Source organism: Neophocaena asiaeorientalis, unplaced genomic scaffold, assembly GCF_003031525.2.
Source record: "Neophocaena asiaeorientalis asiaeorientalis breed wild unplaced genomic scaffold, Neophocaena_asiaeorientalis_V1.1 scaffold177, whole genome shotgun sequence".
In the NCBI taxonomy this organism is placed as follows: Eukaryota; Metazoa; Chordata; class Mammalia; order Artiodactyla; family Phocoenidae; genus Neophocaena; species Neophocaena asiaeorientalis.
Genome location: NW_020172779.1, coordinates 13306373 through 13328029, shown reverse-complemented (window position 1 = coordinate 13328029; position 21657 = coordinate 13306373). Strand labels below are relative to the sequence as shown.

Genomic DNA, 21657 nt, shown 5'->3' with positions numbered 1-21657 from the left:
AAAAAAAAAAAAAAAAAAAGGTAGTTTTTTCCTAATAACTTTCTCTGTGAAATTTTAATACCACAGATATTCTCTATATCAGTTTACATACTGTGACCCTTTGGAAAGCCACAAACCATTGTCCGTAATCATATTTATTATTATTAATTAAATATTATAGCTATTATATAATTATATTATCAATAATTTAAAATGTAATTATAAATTATGTCTAATATTACTGTTATTAATTAAATATAATGTTTGATTATTATTGATAATTAAATATTAATGTTATTGATATTATTTTCACCCCACACCCTAAGACCCAGTGCCCTTGGCCTCCCAGAACGTAGGCTGTGCATCACGGCCCTCTCACTGTTGGCCAGCCTGCCAGCCCGGCTGTTTCTCTGCATGGGTGGTGGTGAGATTGCAAAGATGGAATGTCTTGGTAGGAATCTCTTTGTCTGAAATAAAAAAGAAAGAGATGGTTGTTTCTGACCCGAGTCGTCTGGTGGTGTGCGTTGGAAAACTGCCCTCGTGTGTCACATTGGTGGTCAGGGAGGGCAAGACGTGGAGTGACTTGGAGCTGCAGGAAGCCTCGGATGAGAACCACGGGACAGGGCCAGGGAGGAGTTCAGGGCTGGAGGGAAGGTCTCCCCGCCCTGCCCCTCTGTTCCCACATTGCCGTATTTGAATTTAACATCCCATAGGATTTTCAAGGTAATAAACACTTCCCAGGTGTCAGGGAGCACACCAGCACTTTCCCCGGGCATTAACTCATTGCATCTTCACAGCAGCCACCCACGACAGGTTCTGGTAGCCTCGCTTTAGAGCGGTGGTGAAGAGAGTCACGCACAGAGCCTGTGTCAGCGTTGCTTCCTCTCACACCACCTTCTCCCTCTGCCTGACCTCATCGTGCGTTAGAGCTGGTTGCATACTGACTGCGTCTGCCCCTGGGTCGTCAGCCCTCTGTAGGCAGGCCGTGTTGTGTACATCATCGCACCCCCGTCCCAGGCCCTGGCATAGCGGGTGTCACAGAATAGGTACTTCGTAAATGAGCGATGGAAGGGTGGTTGGATGGGTGGGCGGCCTGATAAATGAATACGCTCACACATGAGTAAAATTCCTTCTCGAATGAGGGGACCCACCAGCCTCTCCATCTGTAACCGGTGCTGCGGGTCCCTGCGGTCTCAGTTCCACGCTGCTGGAACGGGTTTCGCCAAGATGCTAGGGCTCCCCCTGAAGATGGACTGTATAGCGCTTCTCAGCCCTTGTTTTCCTGACTCTTTCTCACCGTCTCCCGTCTTTGTTTGCTTTTCAGCTCCAGGGCCTGAGCCACAACGTGATCTTCACCTTGGATTCCTTGTTGAAAGGAGACCTAAAGGGAGTCAAAGGAGTGAGTGTTGAGAAATTTGACTTTCAGTTTAGCTTGAAAGGGTTGCCTTCTTTCTCTTCTAAGATCCCAGTGGTACTCATGTCTGAAAGGCACTCTGAACGTTTTCAGCATAAAAAATGCCATTGGAAAATGATCATTAGAAAAAAACACACCGCTTCACGTGGCGCTATTGCCCGAGAGACAAGATGAGACACTCAGGAAGACCGGGGCGGCGGGGGGCGTCTTCGCTGAGTCTGGGCTCCCCCCTGGAGGACCCGTGGACCCACCTCTCAGAACCACTGGGTCCTGCCTCATCGTCGTGACCGGGAACGCACACCGTCCCACTCTCTTAGCTTCTCGGGTGTAATAAGTTGTGTGACGTGCCTGAAAGTGTCCTGTGTGAAGTTTCGAGTGTCCTATAAAGGAGAGCGTTTCTGCTAAGATGTTACTGGAAGATTATACACCTTTAAGCAAAAGTACTTTCAATCTCAGTTTTATTTTCTCTTTTTTAAGGATCTCAAGAAGCCATTTGACAAAGCTTGGAAAGATTATGAGACAAAGTTGTAAGTGTTTTTTTTTTTTTTTTGGTTGGTTGCTTGGTTTATTTGTTGTGAGTATTCTAAGAAAAAGAATAACTACAAGAAGGACAGAGCCCTGAACTAATAGCTTTTAGACAAAACACTGTTGAGTCCATCCTCGTAAGGGCTGAGAGGCTGGGTGTTCTGACCTGATTAGAAGTGCTGACACCTCCCGTGCTAGTTGTGTCTGGAGTGAGATGTACTTTCACTGTCGGGTATTTGGGCATCCGTGGCTGATACGAACTGTCAAGTTGTAGGTCTGTGACTGTTGCAACTTTTCTTTCGTTATAGTTAGCACATAACTGGAGACCATTTACACATTTCAGGATAGCACGGCAACTGGGCAGTACGAATAATACCCAGTGTGTGTGACATCTGTCTGCCCACCAGGGCCTGTGCAAAGTGCTTTACATGCATGACCTCCTCACAGCAACCCTCTCTGTGTGCACCTTGCACTATCTGTTTATGGCTTAGGAAACTGAAGCTTAGAAAGGCTCAAGGGCCTGCAGAAGGTCCTAAGGCTAATAAATGTCGGGCTGGTGTCCCCTCCGGTCTGTGTAACCCCAGAGCCGGAGCCGTGTGGCGTGACGGCAGTCAGAGGCCTGCGTGCTGGGGTTATCATGCGGGATGACAGGGAGGCCGCACGTGAGGTCTTGTCGTGGGCCTGACTCATCCTTATGCAGTACCGGTCCTACCACATCCCTTTGTGATTATTGCTCTGAGGCATTTGTAACCAGGCTGTGGAGTGGGGTGGGAGGAGAAATGTATTTATAAGCATTTAATAAAAGTCTTAGCTATAAACTTGGATAAGTACAAACATGAGAGAATAAAAGCATTTCCGTAGGCAGCAATAACAGCAGAGTGAAAACACAAGCCAAAGAAAAACAAATTCAGGACTAAGTTATCCTCCCGTCATGTTTCTTCTCAAGAGTCTGTAGCTTCCTGCTTTCTTCCCACCCACACCAGTGGAGAGAGAGCTGAGGTTTATTCTCCTTCTGGTAAAATCCCTGCCTTCACACCCATTTAACCTCCAAGGTGGTGTGATGAAAAGAGTTGCTTAGGTATGGCACGAGGGTATTGTAGTGAATCCCAGCCAGGTCTGTAGGTTTTCCATTGGGTCGATGGCTTGATTTTCCACTGTGTTTGTATGTAGACAAGGATATTGGCTTTCTTTGGGGTTTGATATCCTACCCCACAATTTAAAAGAAGACTTGAAGGCTAAATCAGTCTTTGCTTTCACAACTAGAAATTATAGGCTCTTTCTGAAATTATAAGTCTGCTTTCTAATTAAATGGATTTTCAGAAAAAGGGCTGTGACCCCTGGTGTTAATACCAAAGTATCAAATGTCATAGCCAAGCATTAGCCTCGGGTACCGTAGGTTTAATGTGGTCCCTCCCTCTTATTTCCCTGGTTGCTTCCCAGCTGAAGAACATTTTCATAGCATTCCAAATTATAGATTAGGATTTCTTCTAAATCCTTATTTTGTACAATCCAGTGCCAGGTGGTTGAATGATTAAAACGTTACTGCGGTATGAAAACAGCCTAAGTTTAGAGAAATATTGGAAATTGCTTTTGACTAATTTACATGCATGTCTACAAAGACCCATTATCTACTTTGTCTTGAATTAACTCTTAAATCTCAATCTTTTGATAATCAAGATATGCCTCAGGCCTCCAACCTTCTGATTCTTTTTCATCGTAAGGTGCCTTACTCTAGAAAAAGTAAACTGTCAAAATTACTTGATGCCAACCAAAATATAAGAGAATTTATATGAATCCATTCATGTGGGAGATCAGAGTTAAAATGTAGGAAGTCTCCTTGGTGAAGATCCATGCAATGTGTTGATTCTCTTTGAACTTAGATTTTCACTTTTGATCGATGCTATCCATTTAAGAGTTCCTGCCTCCTAACTCTGGTAATTAAGAAATAATCAAGTGGCTCCCATTAAAGGAAGGACATGAGTGTGGTGTTTTTGTTTTTAATGATGGCACCTGCTTTCATTACAGTACAAAAATTGAGAAGGAGAAAAGGGAGCATGCCAAACAGCACGGGATGATCCGCACGGAGATCACCGGAGCTGAGATCGCAGAAGAAATGGAGAAGGAGAGGCGCCTCTTTCAGCTCCAAATGTGCGAAGTAAGAGCAGACTTTTCAGCCCTTTGCCTAGAATTTAATTAACTGTCATCCTTCCTGCTAGTCAGCAGTCTTTATGCTTAAATGCAGGCTGTGTTTGATGATTAGAGGAGGGGACTGTTTCTCAAGGACTCTAATCTCCACTTTTCTCCAAGCCTTTTGGGATCCGCCGTTTCACTGTTGTCTCATATTTTGAGCCTGGGTCCTATGGGGCTCTTTAAGCCAAAACAGGATTCTTTGGTGAGAACTTTACTATTGCTTGTGAGTGAGTGTGGAAAAACAATTTTGGTGAGGGGTAACACTGGTGAATATTAAGTTTTACTGGTACAGATGTACAGCATGTTGCTTTTTTTTTTAACCATGTGTCCAAGTTTGAATGAAAACTTGAAGTAGTGATTAAAGTCTGAGCTCATGAAAAAAATAAATGCAACATAAAGCATGTTGCCTTAGACTTAGAGCAGTGGTTCTCAAACGGGGTTCCCATTGGCATTCCCTGACCTAGAGACCAACCCATTCTGATGCTGAGTAATGGAATTCCTTTTGCAGTTTTCAGAAGATATTAAAGGGTCTAGAATTTTCTCAGTTTCAAGTTTTTCTTCCCTAATTTTTTTTTTTCTTTATTTCCACCCCCCCCCGCATTATTACCCTTTGGCTCCTTGAACTTGTCTGTTTGTGAACACTTCCATGCAGTAAAACAAGTTAACAAGAAACAAACAATATCAGGGCTTCCCTGGTGGCACAATGGTTGAGAGTCCGCCTGCCGATGCAGGGGACACGGGTTCGTGCCCCGGTCCAGGAAGATCCCACATGCCACGGAGTGGCTGGGCCCGTGAGCCATGGCCGCTGAGCCTGCGTGTCCGGAGCCTGTGCTCCGCAACGGGAGAGGCCACAACAGTGAGAGGCCCGCGTACCAAAAAAAAAAAAACAATATCAACAGAAAATCTTGGCCAGTTGTGAAAATCAGAGCCAGTAGTGTTTAGTGCATAAACTAATAATGCTTTTTTTTTTTTCTTTCACTTTTTAGTAGCAAAAGTACTTTCCAGTTCACCTCCGTGGTCTGGAAGTTTTAGTATCTTACAAGCATATCCCTTAAAGAGAATGCCATCTGTCTTTCAATCCATCTTTCAGGTTTTGACCACGTGAACTATGAGTTTGAGATCCACTGCACACTGGGGGGAGATAATCAATTATTCCAGAATGTTTTGCTGTGCTTGCTTTCTGCTTGTCTAGTAAACTAATCTTAAGCATCTATAAAATGCTAACACGCTGATCCGTTTGCTTGGTACACTTGTGACTGTGTCAAATTAGCATTCCCTAAGTTGAGCTCACACTGTCTGGCGGCAGCTGAGCCTCAGTAACTCACACTGATTAACGACTGGTAATCTGATCAACGCACAACTCTGTTTTATTTCCGCAGTATCTCATTAAAGTTAACGAAATCAAGACCAAAAAGGGTGTGGATCTGCTGCAGAATCTGATAAAGTATTACCACGCACAGTGCAAGTAAGTGGACTGTTGCAGTCATGATTATTAGCCCAAGTGAGGTCCCCTTCACTTGTTCGTTTTCTTAATTCTTTCCTTTCTGGTCTTCATTTGGTCCCTGTATATAGCTGTGTAATGACCTTCCACAGCCAAACGATAAGAAATGGTTTTGTCTTCCATCTTCAGCATTTTCTAGAAATCATTAACTCAAATTAGTGTAACTGTTCAGCTCCTCTAAATACTGTCTTACAAATGCTAACTTCGGCCTTGACAGCCTGTGGAGCTGTTGTCACAAATGCGCTCGACTGTCATTTTGTCACTGAAGAGGCCTTTCTAGGAACTCCCTCCCCCGCTTACTTGGCATTTTACCTATTACTGGGTCATTTGTACCACATATTCCTACTTGGGATTGTTTTTTTCGTCATCCAAGTTAAGTGAAGTTAAATACTTTGGACATTAGCAATACTTGGTATTTATACTTGGATTCCTGTGTAGTTGCTGGTGTATTTTGAGAGACATCCATTGTTCTACACCGGCACCATTTTTGCTTATGTTGCAGGGCTACCTTTTTATTATGCTTGACATTCTGTGTCACCACATTTGCTTAGTTTACTTCTTGCTCACTTACTGGATTAGCTTTCATTGGTTTTATTGTAGAATTTTTGTCTGAAAATGTGCCGGTTACCATTCAAGTCTGTATTGAGTCAGTGGACGTTACAGAGAACAGAGTGCAAGGACTTTCCAAAGTGGTCCTGACAGCTCTCATAGTTATTTCTAAGTAGAATACTGTAAAGGTCATTAGCACTAGGTAAAATGCTTACTCTCCAAAAAGTTAAAATTTATCATTTCCTTTGGTCAGCTCTCTTAATTCTTTTCGATAATGTTGTATCTAGGAGGATCTTCATGGTGAATGGCAGCATTCAAGGGGGCTAGCATTAATGTGATGGGAAAAGCACCAGGCTTGAGTCAGGCAGATAGACGAGTTCAAATCCTGGCTCTGCGGCCGGGTAACCATGTGACCTTTGTCAGGTGCATCTCTAAACCTCAGTATCCTCATCTGTCAGGTGAGGTTAAGGTTCATAGTAGACCCTCCTTGGGTTTTGCAAAGATGTGAGAATTAAGTGAGATAATGCATAGGGACTGCCTCACCCAGTGCCTGCTGCACTGTGCCTGTTTGCTGCTGGGATGGTTCTAAGTGGCACTAAAAATCATTCATTCACATATTTTATTATACAGGATTGTTTCTCTTCAGGAAGATCAAACTTTTAATGATCAACTTGTTATTTACATAACTTTGATTTTACTTTTTTCCTCTTTTCAAAGTAAATTCCGCCTTGTATAAAACTTTCAGATATGTATAAAAGTAATTAGTGAAGTAGAAATATTTTCACATTTGTAATTTTGCCTGTGGAAGCCTCATACTGACGACCTGGACTAACCTTTGCCTTCATAGTATAGCAGGTGCTTGTGACACTTTGAAACGTGTGGTGGTGGTCCCTGATTTTAGTTTAGGGTGGAATTTTTCATCTTTCATCAGTTTCAGTTTTCCTAGAATATTTTGAAACTTTTACAGAAATAAGTGAATCTCTTTGTCTTCTCAATTACTACAACACTAGAGCAGCAAGTCTGATTTTACCTGATTTTAGAAATCTCTTTTGATTTCAAAATCTCTGAGGAGGATTTAACCTACACAAACATGAGTTTTCCAAAAAAGATGTTTTGTAAACTAGAGATATATTAACCTTTGTTGGTAAAGGTGAAAAGAAGAGCATCCTCCCTTGATTCTTGGCTTTTTCCCTTTCCACAAATATTTATTACTCTCTTAACAGAGGCCAGGTACTTTTCTAGGTTCTGGGGTTCAGAGATGAAACAAGGCTTCTGCCTATGGGAGTTAACTGTCTGGTATAGGAAGTAAGTCAGGTCCATCAATAATCATAATGGGGCTGGAAAGTGACTGATAACACAGGGCATCAAGAGAAGGAGAGACTTCTGGCGACGGAGACTACAGAGGGCTCCTTAAAGGAGGTTGTGGCACTTGGAATTGGACTTGGAGGATGGCTGGCATTTGGGCACTGGAATCTGGTAGAAGCATCTACCCTAGGGCAGAGAAAGATCAGCAGAAGGAAACCCTACACGCTGAGAACTTCTTGCAGGGAGAGAGATTCAAAGACATCCAGTAGTAGAACTGGGTTATAATGTAATTCAACCCCAGCTGCCCCAGGTTGAGCCGCAAGGATGCCATCACAGCGAGAAACCAGTGTACCTTTCTTCTGAGGACTACTCTTATTCTTTCCTACTTCAGTCAGTCTCTCCAAACTCTTTATAGATGTGTAGTGGACCTGTAAAGCATCCTCTACTTAGATTTAAAAAGAGAAATTTCATATTCTGAGAACTTATTCCAGTTCCCAAAATGATTTTCAATACATAGTAGTCAGGTGGAGCTCAAGAATGAATTTGCTCCAGTAATCTCTCGTGTACTCATAGTACCTCAGCGGGGATACAGCTGCTACAGCGGAAAAATAAGAGGGCGCAGGAAAGAAGAGCTTTTGTCACCCATTTCAGCTCACCCCACCAGTTACTCCTCACTTTCAGACATGAACATTGTCAGTAACATGCTGCTTTCAAAACAAACACGTTATTCTACTGCTCACCCACTCCTTTTACCACTTGGTGAGTATCATTATGGTCTGCAGACTCCAGAGCACTTACAAACATTACTTTACCATCCTTCATCTTGCAGATAATAACAGCTAGCGTTTATAAGAGCAACCAGGAAACTGTAGCTCAGAAAAGATCAGTAACCTGCCCAAGGTCACAGTCATTCACTTAAAAGATGCTCAATAAATATGTGTCAAAACAGACAAAATAGAAGAAACCGAGGAAAAAAAGAAAATGGACTTCGAAGGTAAAAGCTTCTGTGAGTGAAAGGACACTGCTAAGCAAGTGAGAGGACAACCACAGAAGGGGAGAAAATATTTGTAAATCATTTATCTGATAAGGGTGTAGTGTCCAGGATATATAAAGAACCCTTACAGCTCAACAACAAAGAGATAAACAACTCAATTTAAAAACGCGCAAAGAATTCAAATAGCCAGTTCTCCCAAAAAGATATACAAATGGCCAGAAAGCTCATGATTAAATGCTCCGCATCATTAGTCGTTAGGGAAGTGCAAATCAAAAGCAAAGTGTAATGCCGCATCACACCCACTAGGGGGACCGTAATTAAAAACAGCAGTGGTGGAGTGGTGAGGCCAGTGGCACGATGGAGTGAGTCAGGGAGTGCTTACTCCTGAGATGGGCTACAGGGCAGCACGTTCCAGAGGTGGACGTCCATGTCAGATGTAGGAGGACAGCCTCACTGAGCCACCAGGAGAGTCAGCTGTACCCGAGGGGATCTCAGCAGCGGCAGCCAGTATGTGCTGTGTTTCCAGGCAGAACTGAGACAGGCACTCTTAGCTGAGACACCAGGAGGGGGTTGCAGGGTTACTGGAATACCCAGGTAGCTGTTCCAAGAGAAGAAAAGAAAAAACAGCCAACAATATAATGAAGCTGTTATCATGAAAAAACAAAACAGTAACATAACAGAAAATAAGTCTTGATGGAAAAGTGGAGAAATTGGAACCCTCAGTACATTGTTATAGAAATGTAAATGGGGGGCAACTACTTTGGAAAACAATCTGTCAGTTCCTCAAAAAGTTTAAATGTAGAGTTATGTGTCCTAGCAGTTCCACTCCTAGGTGTATACCCAAGATAATTGAAAACAAGTGTTTAATAAAAATGCGTTTGTGAATGCTTATAGCCCCATTATCTCCAATAGCCAAAATGTGGAAACACCCAAATATCCATCAACTGATGAATGGAGAAACAAAATATTGTGTAGCCATAAAAGGGAATGAAGCAGAAACCATAAACAAGACGAAAAGACAACCCTCAGAATGGGAGAAAATATTTGCAAACGAAGCAAGTGACAAAGGTTTAATCTCCATAATATACAAGCAGCTCATGCAGCTCAATATCAAAAAAACAAACAACCCAATCCAAAAATGGGTGGAAGACCTAAATAGACTTTTCTCTGAAGTAGACATACAGATGGCCAACAAACACATGAAAAGATGCTCAACATCACTAATCATTAGAGAAATGCAAATCAAAACCACAATGAAGTATCACCTCACACGGGTCAGAATGGCCATCATCAAAACATCTACAAACAGTAAATGCTGGAGAGGGTGTGGAGAAAAGGGAACCTTCCTGCGTTGTTGGTGGGAATGTAAATTGATACAGCCACTATGGTGAGCAGTACGGAGGTTCCTTAAAAAACTAAAAATAGAACTACCATATGACCCAGCAATCCCACTACTGGGCACATACCCTGAGAAAACCATAACTCAAAAAGAGTCATGTACCAAAATGTTCATTGCGCCTCTATTTACAATAGCCAGGACAAGGAAGCAACTAAAGCAACTAAATGTCCATCGACAGATGAAAGGATAAAGAAGATGTGGCACATACATACAGTGGAATATTACTGAGCCATAAAAGGGAACGAAACTGAGTTATTTGTAATGAGGTGGATGGACCTAGAGTCTATCATAGAGAGTGAAGTAAGTCAGAAAAAGAAAAATAAATAACGGTGTGCTAATGCACATACATGAAATCTAAAAAAAAGGTACTGATGAACCTAGTGGCAGTGCAGGAGTAAAGACACAGACATAGAGAACGGACTTGAGGACACAGCAGGGGAAGGGGAAGCTGGGACTAAGTGAGAGAGTGGCATGGACACATACACACTACCCAGTGTAAAATGGATGGCTAGTGGGAAGCGGCTGCATAGCACAGGGAGATCAGCCCAATGCTTTGTGATGACCTAGAGGGATGGGTTAGGGAGGGTAGGAGGGAGGCTCAAGAGGGAGGGGATATGGGGGTATATGTATACATATAGCTGATTCACTTTGTTGTACAGCAGAAACTAACACAACGTTGAAAAGCAATTATACTCCAATAAAGATATTTTTTTAAAAAAAGGGAATGAAGCATTGATACACGCTACAACGTGGATTAGTATTTAAAACATTATTCTAAACGACAGGAATTTATCGTATAACACAGGGAACTATATTCAATGTCTTGTAATAACCCATAATGGAAAAGAATCTGAAAAAGGATTTTATATGTATAACTGAATCACTTTGCTGTACATGTGAAAGTAACACAGTATTGTAAATCAGCTATACTTGTTTTTTTAAAAAAGTTTTTCTAAGTCAAAGGAGCCAGAGCAAAAGATTGATTACATATGGTATGATTTCATTGAAGTGAATGTCCAGAAGAGGCAAGTCCTTTGAGACCGAAAGTGGATTGTTGCTTGCTGGCGGGTAGAAGAAGAGCGGAATTAGGAGTCACTGCTAACGGGCACAACATATCTTTTTGGTCTGGGGGAAAAGTCCTGGAATTAGATAGTGGTTGCACAACACAGCACATATACTAAAAACTACTGAACTGTACACTTGAAAATGGTGAATTTTATGTTACATGAATTTTGTCTTTTTTTTTAATAAAAAATACAACAGAACAAAACAAAGGTTCTTAGATTCTTAATTAGTACTTACACTACCCTTGTGCGTTCAAGTTTCTTAAATACCACAGGACATACACAGAATGGATCTGGGAGAAAATGTCCCTGTTACCTAGACAGCTGGAAGTCAGCGCCTGACTTAGTCTAAGCCTGAAGCTTGGAAATCAGTTTTTCATAAGGGGTTGATGGTTGAATTGTTAAGAGGTTACTTTTTAAAAATTTTGCTTTATAGTTTAATTTGTTTTATAAAACCATACTCTGATGTTCCAGGGCATCCTGACTTCTTTTTTTCTTAATTAATTTAATTTATTTATTTTTGGCCACGTTGGGTCTTTGTTGCTGCATGCGGGCTTTCTCTAGTTGCAGCGAGCAGGGGCTACTTTTCGTTGCGGTGCACGGGCTTCTCATTGCGGTGGCTTCTCTTGTTGCAGAGCACTGGCTCTAGGCACGTGGGCTTCAGTAGTTGCGGCTCATGGGCTCAGTAGTTGTGGCTAACGGGCTCTAGAGTGCAGGCTCAGTAGTTGGGGCCCATGCGGGCTTAGTTGCTCTGCGGCATGTGGGATCTTCCCGGACCTGGGCTCGAACTCGTGTCCCCTGCATCGGCAGGCGGATTCTTAACCACTGCGCCATCAAGGAAGCCCCCTAACTTCTTTTGAAAATAATATAATGCTCTCTGAATCTTTCAGCTTTTGGCCAAGTAATACCTCTTCCTAAGCCAAGCAGAACGTGTGATAAAGGGGTATCAGGGAGACTTTCTGGTCTCTCTTTCTTTTAAATTAAAAGCAGGACGAATATAGTGTTTTCCTTCCCCATCATTGCTTAGAGTGACTTAAGAAGGAAGTGTAGTACGTAGCAACTCTCTCAGGATGGAGAAGGTTCTTGTTTGTTCTAAGCAGGATGTGTCCTGCCTGATGGTGGGTGACAGTGTCAGACACTCCTGAGCTTGCTTTCTGCAGCTGGGAGGTGTGTTCCAGCTCGTCAGTGTAAATGTGAGGGTCACTCCTCCCATCCGTTGGCAGCTTATCTTATTCTGGCGCCCAATGTCATTAAAATATGGTCATATTTCTTTCAAGCTGCTTCTTTAAAAAGTGAACCAGTCCTGCTGTGTCCCTAAGGTGAGAGAAACGATGAAGCCCATTTCACTCGCCAGTGGCCGGCATGTATTGAGCTGCTTTTCTGTGCCTGGCATTTTAAAAACATTTTCCAGTGCTCACAAGAACTCTCCAAGGTCCATGCGATTCTCTCCATTTCCTGTATAAGGACACTGTGGCACAGGGCTCCAGAGATTATGCAGTTATTTAGTGGGAGAGCCAGGATTTGGACCCAGATCGGTCTTGTTTTTTAATTACCTTTGCTCTAGAGATCAGAAGACTCATACTCAAATCCCAGCTCTGCACTCAGTGACTAGATGACCCTAGACAACCCACTTGACCTCTCTGGGCCTGTTTTCCTTATCTGTCTTACAGGTTAATAATAATAATTACCTTCTTTTGTTAGACGGTAATGAGACCTTTAAAAGGGGTATTCCGTGAATTATGTAGGCGTTATGGTGAGTGACCGGCACAGAGTAAATACTCAGTAAATACCTCCCAGCTGCCATTATTATTACTGCATCATCGCCTGTTTTCCAAATTATTTCAGTAATTTACGGAGAAATTGGCCAAGGGACAAGTGGGATGTCATGAGGTAATTTCCCCTTTTGTTGGCAAAGCGTCCACTTTCAGGTTGAGTCATATGTCATCAGAACTGACACCTGTGCTTCCCTTTTCAGTGAACAGAACACTTTATCTGTAATAGCTCATCTGATGCCCCTGGAAGCTAGAAAATGTCCACATTTGGAGATAAGCATGCCCGTAGTCAGACAAGGTCAATGACCTGCCTGAGGTTATACATACGGTCAAGTTTAGAGCCAAAGTACGGTATGCTTTATGACTCCTAAGCCCACGCACTTCCACTGAACCAGAACCAGCTCAAAGAGAGGGAGGAAGGGAACAGAGAAGCGGGTGCCCCCAGTGGGAGGTTGTGGCTTTGAGTCCCGGCTGGCCAGTAGGTGGGAGAATCAAGCATGGGTGGGGGCCAGGGGCTCCCCAGAGGGACGGTGCGGTTGGCAGCCTGTTGGCCTTTGTGGCATCGCTAAGGACTGGCAGGTGTGTTGTTGCCCTGCAATCCCCCAGCCCCGCTCCTGCTTCCCACACAACGCTAGACGTTGGCCCTAAAATAACCATCTGAGAGGGGCTCTACTCAGCCTGTTCTCCCAGGCTAAGTGTCGATTTTTAAATTTTGTCCTGCCTGAGTAACATATGATCTTTTTTTAGAATATGTTTAGAAAATGGAGTTAATGAAAAAGAGGGGGGGAGAAAAAAACATAATCTCAGAAGATTACTGGATTTACATATATGATTTGTTTTGTTTACAAAAATGGATCATACCATAGATTAAAATAATTCTTCATTGCACTGAGTTTTCTTATAATGTTTGGAAGAATTTAACTATAGGCAAATCGACTTTTTGCGTCTTTCTTCTGCCTTTTAATTGTTAGGAATTTGCCCCCGCTTCCAGTTTGCTTTCACTGCTGGTAGAGAACTTCCCATTTTTATCAACACCATCTCAAAGTAAAAACAGTGCACTCTTTCTCCATCAAATGTATGTTTTAAATTATTTATTTATTTATTTATTATTTTTGGCTGTGTTGGGTCTTCGTTTCTGTGCGAGGGCTTTCTCTAGTTGTGGCGAGCGGGGGCCACTCTTCGTCGCGGTGCGCGGGCCCCTCACTGTCGCGGCCTCTCTTGTTGCGGAGCACAGGCTCCAGATGCACAGGCTCAGTAGTCGTGGCTCACGGGCCCAGTTGCTCCGTGGCATGTGGGATCTTCCCGGACCAGGGCTCAAACCCGTGTCCCTTGCATTGGCAGGCGGATTCTCAACCACTGCACCACCAGAGAAGCCCTCAAATGTATGTTTTATAACATGCCTTGCATGCTGTTCAAATCTGTTTGCTTATTCTTGATGTCGAGCAGCACTGTCCAGTAGAACTTTCTGAAATGACGGAAGTGTTGATATTCTTTGTTGTCTCACATGGTACCCACCAGCCACGCTTAGCTACTGAGCACTTGACATGTGGCTGGTGAGACTTCATGAACTGGATTTGAAATTTACTTAATTTTAACTAAATTGGCTGCATGTGGCTAATGGAAAACACTGTATTGGAAAACACAGATCTAGAGCATTCTCGTTTAAACTCACTTTTTTTTTTAAACGTGATGATTAAATTCCCTCATGTTGAAAGTGAAAATGAAACACCTTTACAAAAATATCTTCGAAGAACCTGTATCCCTCTGAGAAAGAAGTAACTCCTTCCATGGTAAACCTCTGTGGCTGCAGGGAAGAAAAGCAACATTTACTGAGCACATCCTAACTGCCCAGCACCTTGCTGAGTCATTTTGTGTGTCTTATCTGTATTATTCATCCCATTTAATACCAGTAACACAGGCAGAAGTTTAGTGACTTACCAGCGTCCCATAGAGGGTAAGTCCCAGAGCCGCAGCCTAGGCCATCATCATCTCATCCCAATGCCCTTGTTTTTCCTGTTGTAAGAAGTCCTGACAGCATCCATCAAGTGTTCTACTTTCAAGCCCTTTCTCCAGAAATTAAGTACAGTATCAGAGATTAAAATTAGTTTTGCTGTGGTTAACTTTTTAGCCATACTTCTGTGTCCTTGGCAGACACTCCTTCCTGGATGTAGAAGAGGCTGGTTCAGGTTAATGCTTTTGGATGGTCTGCTTTGTGCAGAACATTGTCAGCTGCTCTAGGGTTGCCACTTAGGCCTGGGCACAAGCAAGTGCTCAAAGATGCCATCCCCTTGACTAGAAAGGCTGGGGAAAGCCGCCTGGGGAGGTAGCAGCTGAGCTGAGCCAGGATAGAATGAGAGAGTTTGGTAGGCACGTAATAGTGGGGAAGGGCATTTCAGGCAACGGGAACAGCATATGCGAAGGCTGGGGGAGCAACTGGAAATAATGGAGCATGGCAGGAGGCCAGAGTTTTTAAGGGGAAAATGGTAGGAGATAAAAACCAGAAAGATATTCAGGGGCCAGAACATAGAAGTTACTCAATTTTGTACCAAGAAGTTCAACTTTCATCCCTAAAGGCAGTGATAAAAACCTGAATGTTTGTAGATGAGAATTTACATGTAGCTTGATTACATGAAACCCTTATTTCAGTAAGGGTTCTCTGCTAAAGATGTGAACCTTAAAAATTTTTGGAACTTGTAGAATTTCACTAATCACTTTGAAGGCCACTTCTGACAAGGATGTATTGTTACCATTGAGTGTACATATTAAGCTGGAAAGATATACAAGGATCCCAAAATGTGCCCTCAAAATTCTTAGTCGTGCTTCATTCTTACCTTCTAAGTGAGCATCTGCTGCTCTGTGCTGGGCCCATTATGATGTGGGGATGAGAGACTGTCCTTGTCCTCAAGGACCTCTTCCTTTCCTGGGGAGAGAGCAGCGCAGGTAACGCGCATTAAGAAATAATCTGCCGCGGAGGTTAAAGAAGCTTCCAACAGGGTGGAGGACATTCTGAACACAGACACAAACAGGGCTCCTGAGTGGAAGCGCTCAGACAAGAAATCGCGTCACTTGGTAGTGAGAGCAGGGGTGTCGGCACCTGGACCTGATCCCACTTATGACACTTACTAGTTGCGTCAGCAGCTTGGGCAAGTTCCGCCCTCGCTCTGGGCCTCAGCTCCTCCTTCGGGATGGAGGAGAGACTTGAGGTACTTACCCGCTCGTTCGGGTTGCTGTGAGGGTATAGATGAAATGTGGCGTCAGGTGATGGTCGCTCAGCAGATGTCAGTGCTTGTTGCCAGTTCAGGGTGAGATGACACCCCCTTCTTAACGTGTGTGGTGGGAGAGCACTTTCCGAATCCGTAGTCCGTACCACTGATTCAGCATCCTGTGTTTCAAGTGTGTAGGGACCCAGGGATCTTTTGGAAACTGGAAGAACCCTTGCTGACTGTCCTCTGGCCTTTATTTCTCTCGTTAGTATCCAGTCAGACTTCAAGATATTCCACTGGCAAACGTGTCTCTCTGTCTCTTTCAAATTCAAATATGGCACAACCAGGAAGAATTGTTCTGTGTATGACTCAGTGGGTTGGAGATGTATGTAGCTGTTATCTGCAGTGTCCATGTGACACCTGCTAGCACATGTCAAATTGTGCCTGTAGTTTGTTTATTGGTACATCTTTATAAAATACTGAAATTAGTTTTATAAGTGTTTCGTATAGATATATGGGTAGAGAGTAAATACGTATTCATGAAAATTTTCAGATTTTTCAGGTAATTATGGTTCATTTCTCTTTTCATACTACTGATAAATTTCTGATGTTTTCCATTGTAGTTTCTTTCAAGATGGCTTGAAGACAGCTGATAAATTGAAACAGTACATTGAAAAACTGGCTGCTGATTTATATAATGTAAGTTCTTTACAAAATACCTGCACTTTAGCTTGCTGTTATAGATAAATATCAGTAAATCTGAAATCTGTATTAGAAGAGCACTAAAGAAAAAAGAAGGCAAGGTGAAGTGATGTGTCAGCATAAATGTTGTTTTGTGGTTTGTTTTGTTTTGTTTTTCTGGTTTAACTCAGAGATCATCACTTGTCAGATATTCCAGAGTAGTTTCTGGGACATAGGTGGAGCAGGGCAGGGAGTAGATGGATAGCCATTGGTTCTGATTGGCTCTCCGTGCTGGGTTCAGTAGCATCACATATGAGTGCCCTTTGGTCAGGAAATTTTTATCCTGAAAGGAAAAAAATTAAGTGACTGTCTCTGAGTAAGCAGGTTTATGAATTTTTTTTTTGCTTGCTTGTTGGTTTTATATTTCCTCTCCTTTTTTTCCCCTACTATCTAGGTTTTGCTTGTAGAATAGGAAAATCAAGAGGAAAACTTTCTTGAGAAAAAAACTACTTGCATATGAGAAATCTCAAGTTTGTTCTTCGTGAACCACTTGGCAGTGAATAATATTAAAAGTATATATTTTAGGAGTGTAACTGTTGATACATGTGTTCAAATAAGGTTTTAGAGTTACACATGATACCTTATATTCTAATAGAACTTTTCTGATTTTTCTTTGAAAAGTTAACATGGTTCAGGTTGCAGTTAAGTTCCAAGTGATAAATAAGAAAGGCAGCACCCATCCCTTCCCTTCGTGTAAACTCTCATACATGCGTTAGCTCTCGGGATTCTGGCCATTCTTAGGATTGTCTTCCGTCCCATTCAGTCACACCACGGTATTGATATTTCCACCGCCACCCTTTGAAATACCAGAAGCAAATAACTCAATGTTATTTCTTAACCTTTGTTTAAAATAGTCCTTCAGAGCTAATTGTCTAGCCTAGATGTATTTATTTAATAAGGAAGCATGTTGCATTATTCACTAATTTCAAAACTCACAGGTACTTTAAGAAGATGAGAAAATTGTGCCTCTCATATCAAAAATGAGACCGTGTGAAGGACTTTAATAAGGAAATCGACTGTATAATTGAATTGTTTGATGAGTAGTATACATTTGGATGAATTAAAGTCTGCTCATAAATGTATAAGAGATAAGTGATAGAAGAACTGTTTTTCTCTCATAGATAAAACAGACCCAGGATGAAGAAAAGAAACAGCTGACTGCACTCCGAGACTTAATAAAATCCTCCCTTCAACTTGATCAGAAAGAAGTAGGTGATCTGTGTGTGTTTCCAGCAGGGCTAACCGTGTAAGCAGGGCCGCTTGTGATAGCCTTTGTGTTTCCTGATCTGCAGAACAATTATGAGACATAAGACACAGTGCGTACCTATTGTACGAAACACAGTAGGAACGGTCTTTGGGCTCCTGTGCCCTCCTTACAAAAAAAGATAACCCTCATCCTGAACTCCATGACCAGGTTTTCCATCCTGCCTTTAAGGTGTGTGCTTCAAAAGAACACCCTCCCAGGTGTTGATGTACATACCTCAGTTCCTCTTAGATCATCCCTGTTTTTCCAGACAGCCAAAAGGGGCTGTCTCATTTTGCCAGAGAAATAGAGAAATATTTTGATACAGATTCCTATAGAGGTTTTGCCCCACGGTTAGGAAAATTAAGGTTGAGATAGTCTTTGGATGCTGAAATGGAGTTATACGGTGCATGGTAGGTGTTAGATGAATGCAATGCAAATGCTTAATTATTAATCTCATCTGTTCATTTGTTTGGTCAAACATCTAATGAATACTTACTGTGTGCTGGCAACTCTTCTAGGCATTAAGCTTGAGTCCCTTCCGTCAAGGATCTCATTGTCTAGTAGGTAATAGAGTCAGCCACGTGAACAAGTGGCCGGACCTAAAGCGGTATTGATGCTGTAAGACAGAGATTGGGAGGAGGTGTGCCGGGAGAGAGAGGAAACAAAGAGTCTCAGGAGTGAGAAGCTGCCTGGCACATTCAGCAGGCCACAGCAGCCTGGGGCAGGGTGGGTGGAGGAGAGATGCCGCTTCTGAGGTGAAAACCCAGACCGGATTGTGGAGAACCTTGCATGCACACTAAAGGGAATGGACTTCGTATGAAGGGTACATTAAATAGGGAGCACCGTTTGTTGCATGGGAGAAGGTAAACATTTGCCTGTTTATGTTATGAATTTATTATGGATTTAAGTGCAGTATTTAAATGCAATATTTAGTCATAATCACACAAAATACAGCATTTTTCGTATGTCAGTTCCTCATCATATTATCTCACAATTGCAAACTATCTGTAAATCCCTAAAATTTCCAAAAGGGGTTCACGAGTCCAAGACAAAAACAAAGCAAACCCCCTCAAACATGGGAAGCCCTGCTCCAGCAACACGAATGTTAAAGCAATCTTGAGGGTTCTCTAGACTGAGTGATTATAGCCCTCTACCCTCCTGCCCCCCAGAACCAGTTTTATGTACACGTTGGGTCTTCGTACAGCGAGAGGGGTCTGTAGCCCTGTGACGCTGAGCGCCTGCTGACCTGTGGGCAGGGAGGTGTGTAGTAGGCATCGGCGGGCAGGGAGGTATGTGGGCTGTGTACCCACGTACGGCAGAAACTAACACACCATTGTAAAGCAATTATACTCCAGTAAAGACGTAAAAAAAAAATATATAAGCACAATTAAATTATATTAAACAAAAGTAGTAAATTTTAAAAAAAGAATTTGAGCTCTAAGTAGGATCTTTGGATTTTTAGTAGAAACTGTTTCTAGGGTTGAAAATATTTTATTTTTAATGGTGCTATCCATAAATCATTCCAAAAACTTCATCTTTTTATTTGAGTCTCAGTAGCTCATAATAGTTTGCAAACTATCTGTGTTTTACTCATCTCTCCTTTCACAGTATCCAGTACATTGCCTGGCACCCCAGAACTACTCAATAAATGTTTAGTAAGATGAAACAGAAGGAATTTTTTGCCCACTCCATTCATACCTTACCTTAGAAATTTGAAGCTTCTATAAATAGAGGTTTAGTTTTAAATTGGTTGCCAGAAACATTTATAACCCATTAAGTCAATGAGGGTGTTAATTGCTTGCAGTTTTAAAAGATTTGAGGTTTTACTCCTTAATAATGCATTTTATATGTTAATAAGGCTTTCTAATAAGAAAGTAAAGTAATTTGTACTGCTAATAGAGAATGGAAAATTGAACTAAAAAATAATACTGTAGTTTCATTCTATAGTTTACATCTCTTGGCTCACATCATGGATTTTTGTCAAGGTTTTAAGTTCACTATTTGAGTTTTAAATTGTTTACCTGAAGTGAGTTTCGCGTTTGCATTTCTCTTTCCTCAGTACACGTTGATTTCTATTGTGCTTTCAAAGGATTCAGACCGTATTTCATTCCTTCAGTTGTGTTTTATTTTGTTTACTTATTAAGTGTTACCAATTCTCCAAGGTTTATTTTCTCAAAAAAAGAGAATCCTCTTTTCATTTATCTGGAGTGCCCTGCTAAGCCCTCATTTCTCCAAGGACAGAGACAATCATTTGTGTGACTTTCTTAGGCCATAAAACTCATTAGTAGTTAATTTAGGATTGTTGATGCTACCTCTGAATTACTGCTTCTTCCTGCTTGGTTTAGTGGAATAGGCTTCTGAGGTCAAAGCCTAGGCATCAGCCACTTTATCCACCTTTAAAACCACATTTGTCTGATATAAAGCAAGGTCTACTCAATCTGTTTGTTATTCAGAATTGAAAGTTAATTTAGGCTAGTAGTAAATATATGTAAGGAATGTCTTAGTAGTAAGTTTACAGAATAGAATAGTTTTCATAAGCTGTCAGCATCTGAATCCTTATTTTTTTTTAAAGGTAAGTATTTTTTTAACTTAGGCTTTCAACATTGTAAATTGACTATATTCCAGTAAAAATTATTTTTTAAAAACCCCAAAATTTAGGCTTTTATTTTAAAGGTTAGCAAACCAGTTAAGATGAGAAGGGCATACTTTTAAAGCGTTCAGACAGATAGGAATTATGTGGGCAGATAAAGGGAAGTTTAGTTCAGAGAAAAGCGTTCCAAGGAAGAGAATTAACTTAATGAGAATTGATATCAAGGAGATTTTAGATTTTGCCTTTAATGTTCTGGAGAGGTATAGCTATGGCAAAGATCCCTAACTCCAGGTTGATAAGTGATTTTCATGTGATTTCATTGGGTTAAAGCAGGAGCTCTGTGGATTTCATTTATCCTGGCCTCTTATTTTGTCCCACGGCTCAGGCCTCTACCACCTGATCTAGTTTTCTATCTTGATTGTTCTTTATTAGTATTATGGCCACATTGCTGCCTCCTTGAAAAAACCCCATGTGTCACTACTATTGTATTGAGGGCTGTCACTAGAGGCACTGGTAGAGGCAGGCTATCTCTGCCTACTTGGTGTGTGGTACAGGTCCTTCATCATAGTTCCATCCAGAAAGTACCTGTCAGGGAGGGCAGAGTGGGCCAAATTACTCTGAGTTCAAGGCTGTGGACTCTGGTTAAAAGTAAACACGGAGGGGAATTTTTCAAGATTCCTACGCCCCACTTCTCCCCAGGTGATTAAACTTGTCCAATGAGATGTTTCAGCTGGAGGGAATCTGGCCAGTTAAAGGCAAAGAAATTACTCAGATTAAGAAAATGAATAGAGTTTGTAACCTCTTTCGTTTGAGTCAACTTGCCTGGTACAGCGTGCGCTTAGCTCTCAGCTGCACCTACACGAGAGAGCAGGACGGTGTGGGTTCCGAGGGGGAGCTTCCATCTCTGAGATGGGCTGTGTCCCAGTGTCCTCAGCATGTTCACCCCGCCTGGTTTTTAGGGAGTGTTCGGGGTGTGCTTTTGAACAGTGAACTCATCACATGTAGAATAGCCTTACAGAGGTGCGCTGTCCTGCAGATTTTCCTGCAGCTATTATTAACATTAATATGCATTCACCGAGCACATGCTATTTGGTCCAGAGGATCCTGAATTCCAGAAAGAGGCCATCCTGGCCTGGAAGGCCGGCCGTGCACAAGCCGTCAGTAAATAATGGCTGCTTCAGCTTT

At 42.1% G+C, this 21657-nt stretch overlaps 1 protein-coding gene and 1 pseudogene across 1 annotated transcript in view; both read left to right on the top strand.

Annotated features, from left to right (window-relative positions):
* ASAP1 (ArfGAP with SH3 domain, ankyrin repeat and PH domain 1) overlaps positions 1 to 21657 on the top strand; it is a 145315-nt gene that overhangs the window by 48896 nt on the left and 74762 nt on the right. Inside the window, exons 3-8 of the mRNA XM_024741265.1 lie at positions 1304 to 1378; positions 1871 to 1920; positions 3944 to 4073; positions 5488 to 5573; positions 16519 to 16594; positions 17758 to 17844. Of these exons, the coding sequence (XP_024597033.1) occupies positions 3990 to 4073; positions 5488 to 5573; positions 16519 to 16594; positions 17758 to 17844 (333 nt within the window). The 5' untranslated portion in view covers positions 1304 to 1378; positions 1871 to 1920; positions 3944 to 3989. The remainder of the gene's footprint in view (positions 1 to 1303; positions 1379 to 1870; positions 1921 to 3943; positions 4074 to 5487; positions 5574 to 16518; positions 16595 to 17757; positions 17845 to 21657) is intronic.
* LOC112397152 (SNRPN upstream reading frame protein pseudogene) lies at positions 8815 to 9055 on the top strand (annotated as a pseudogene).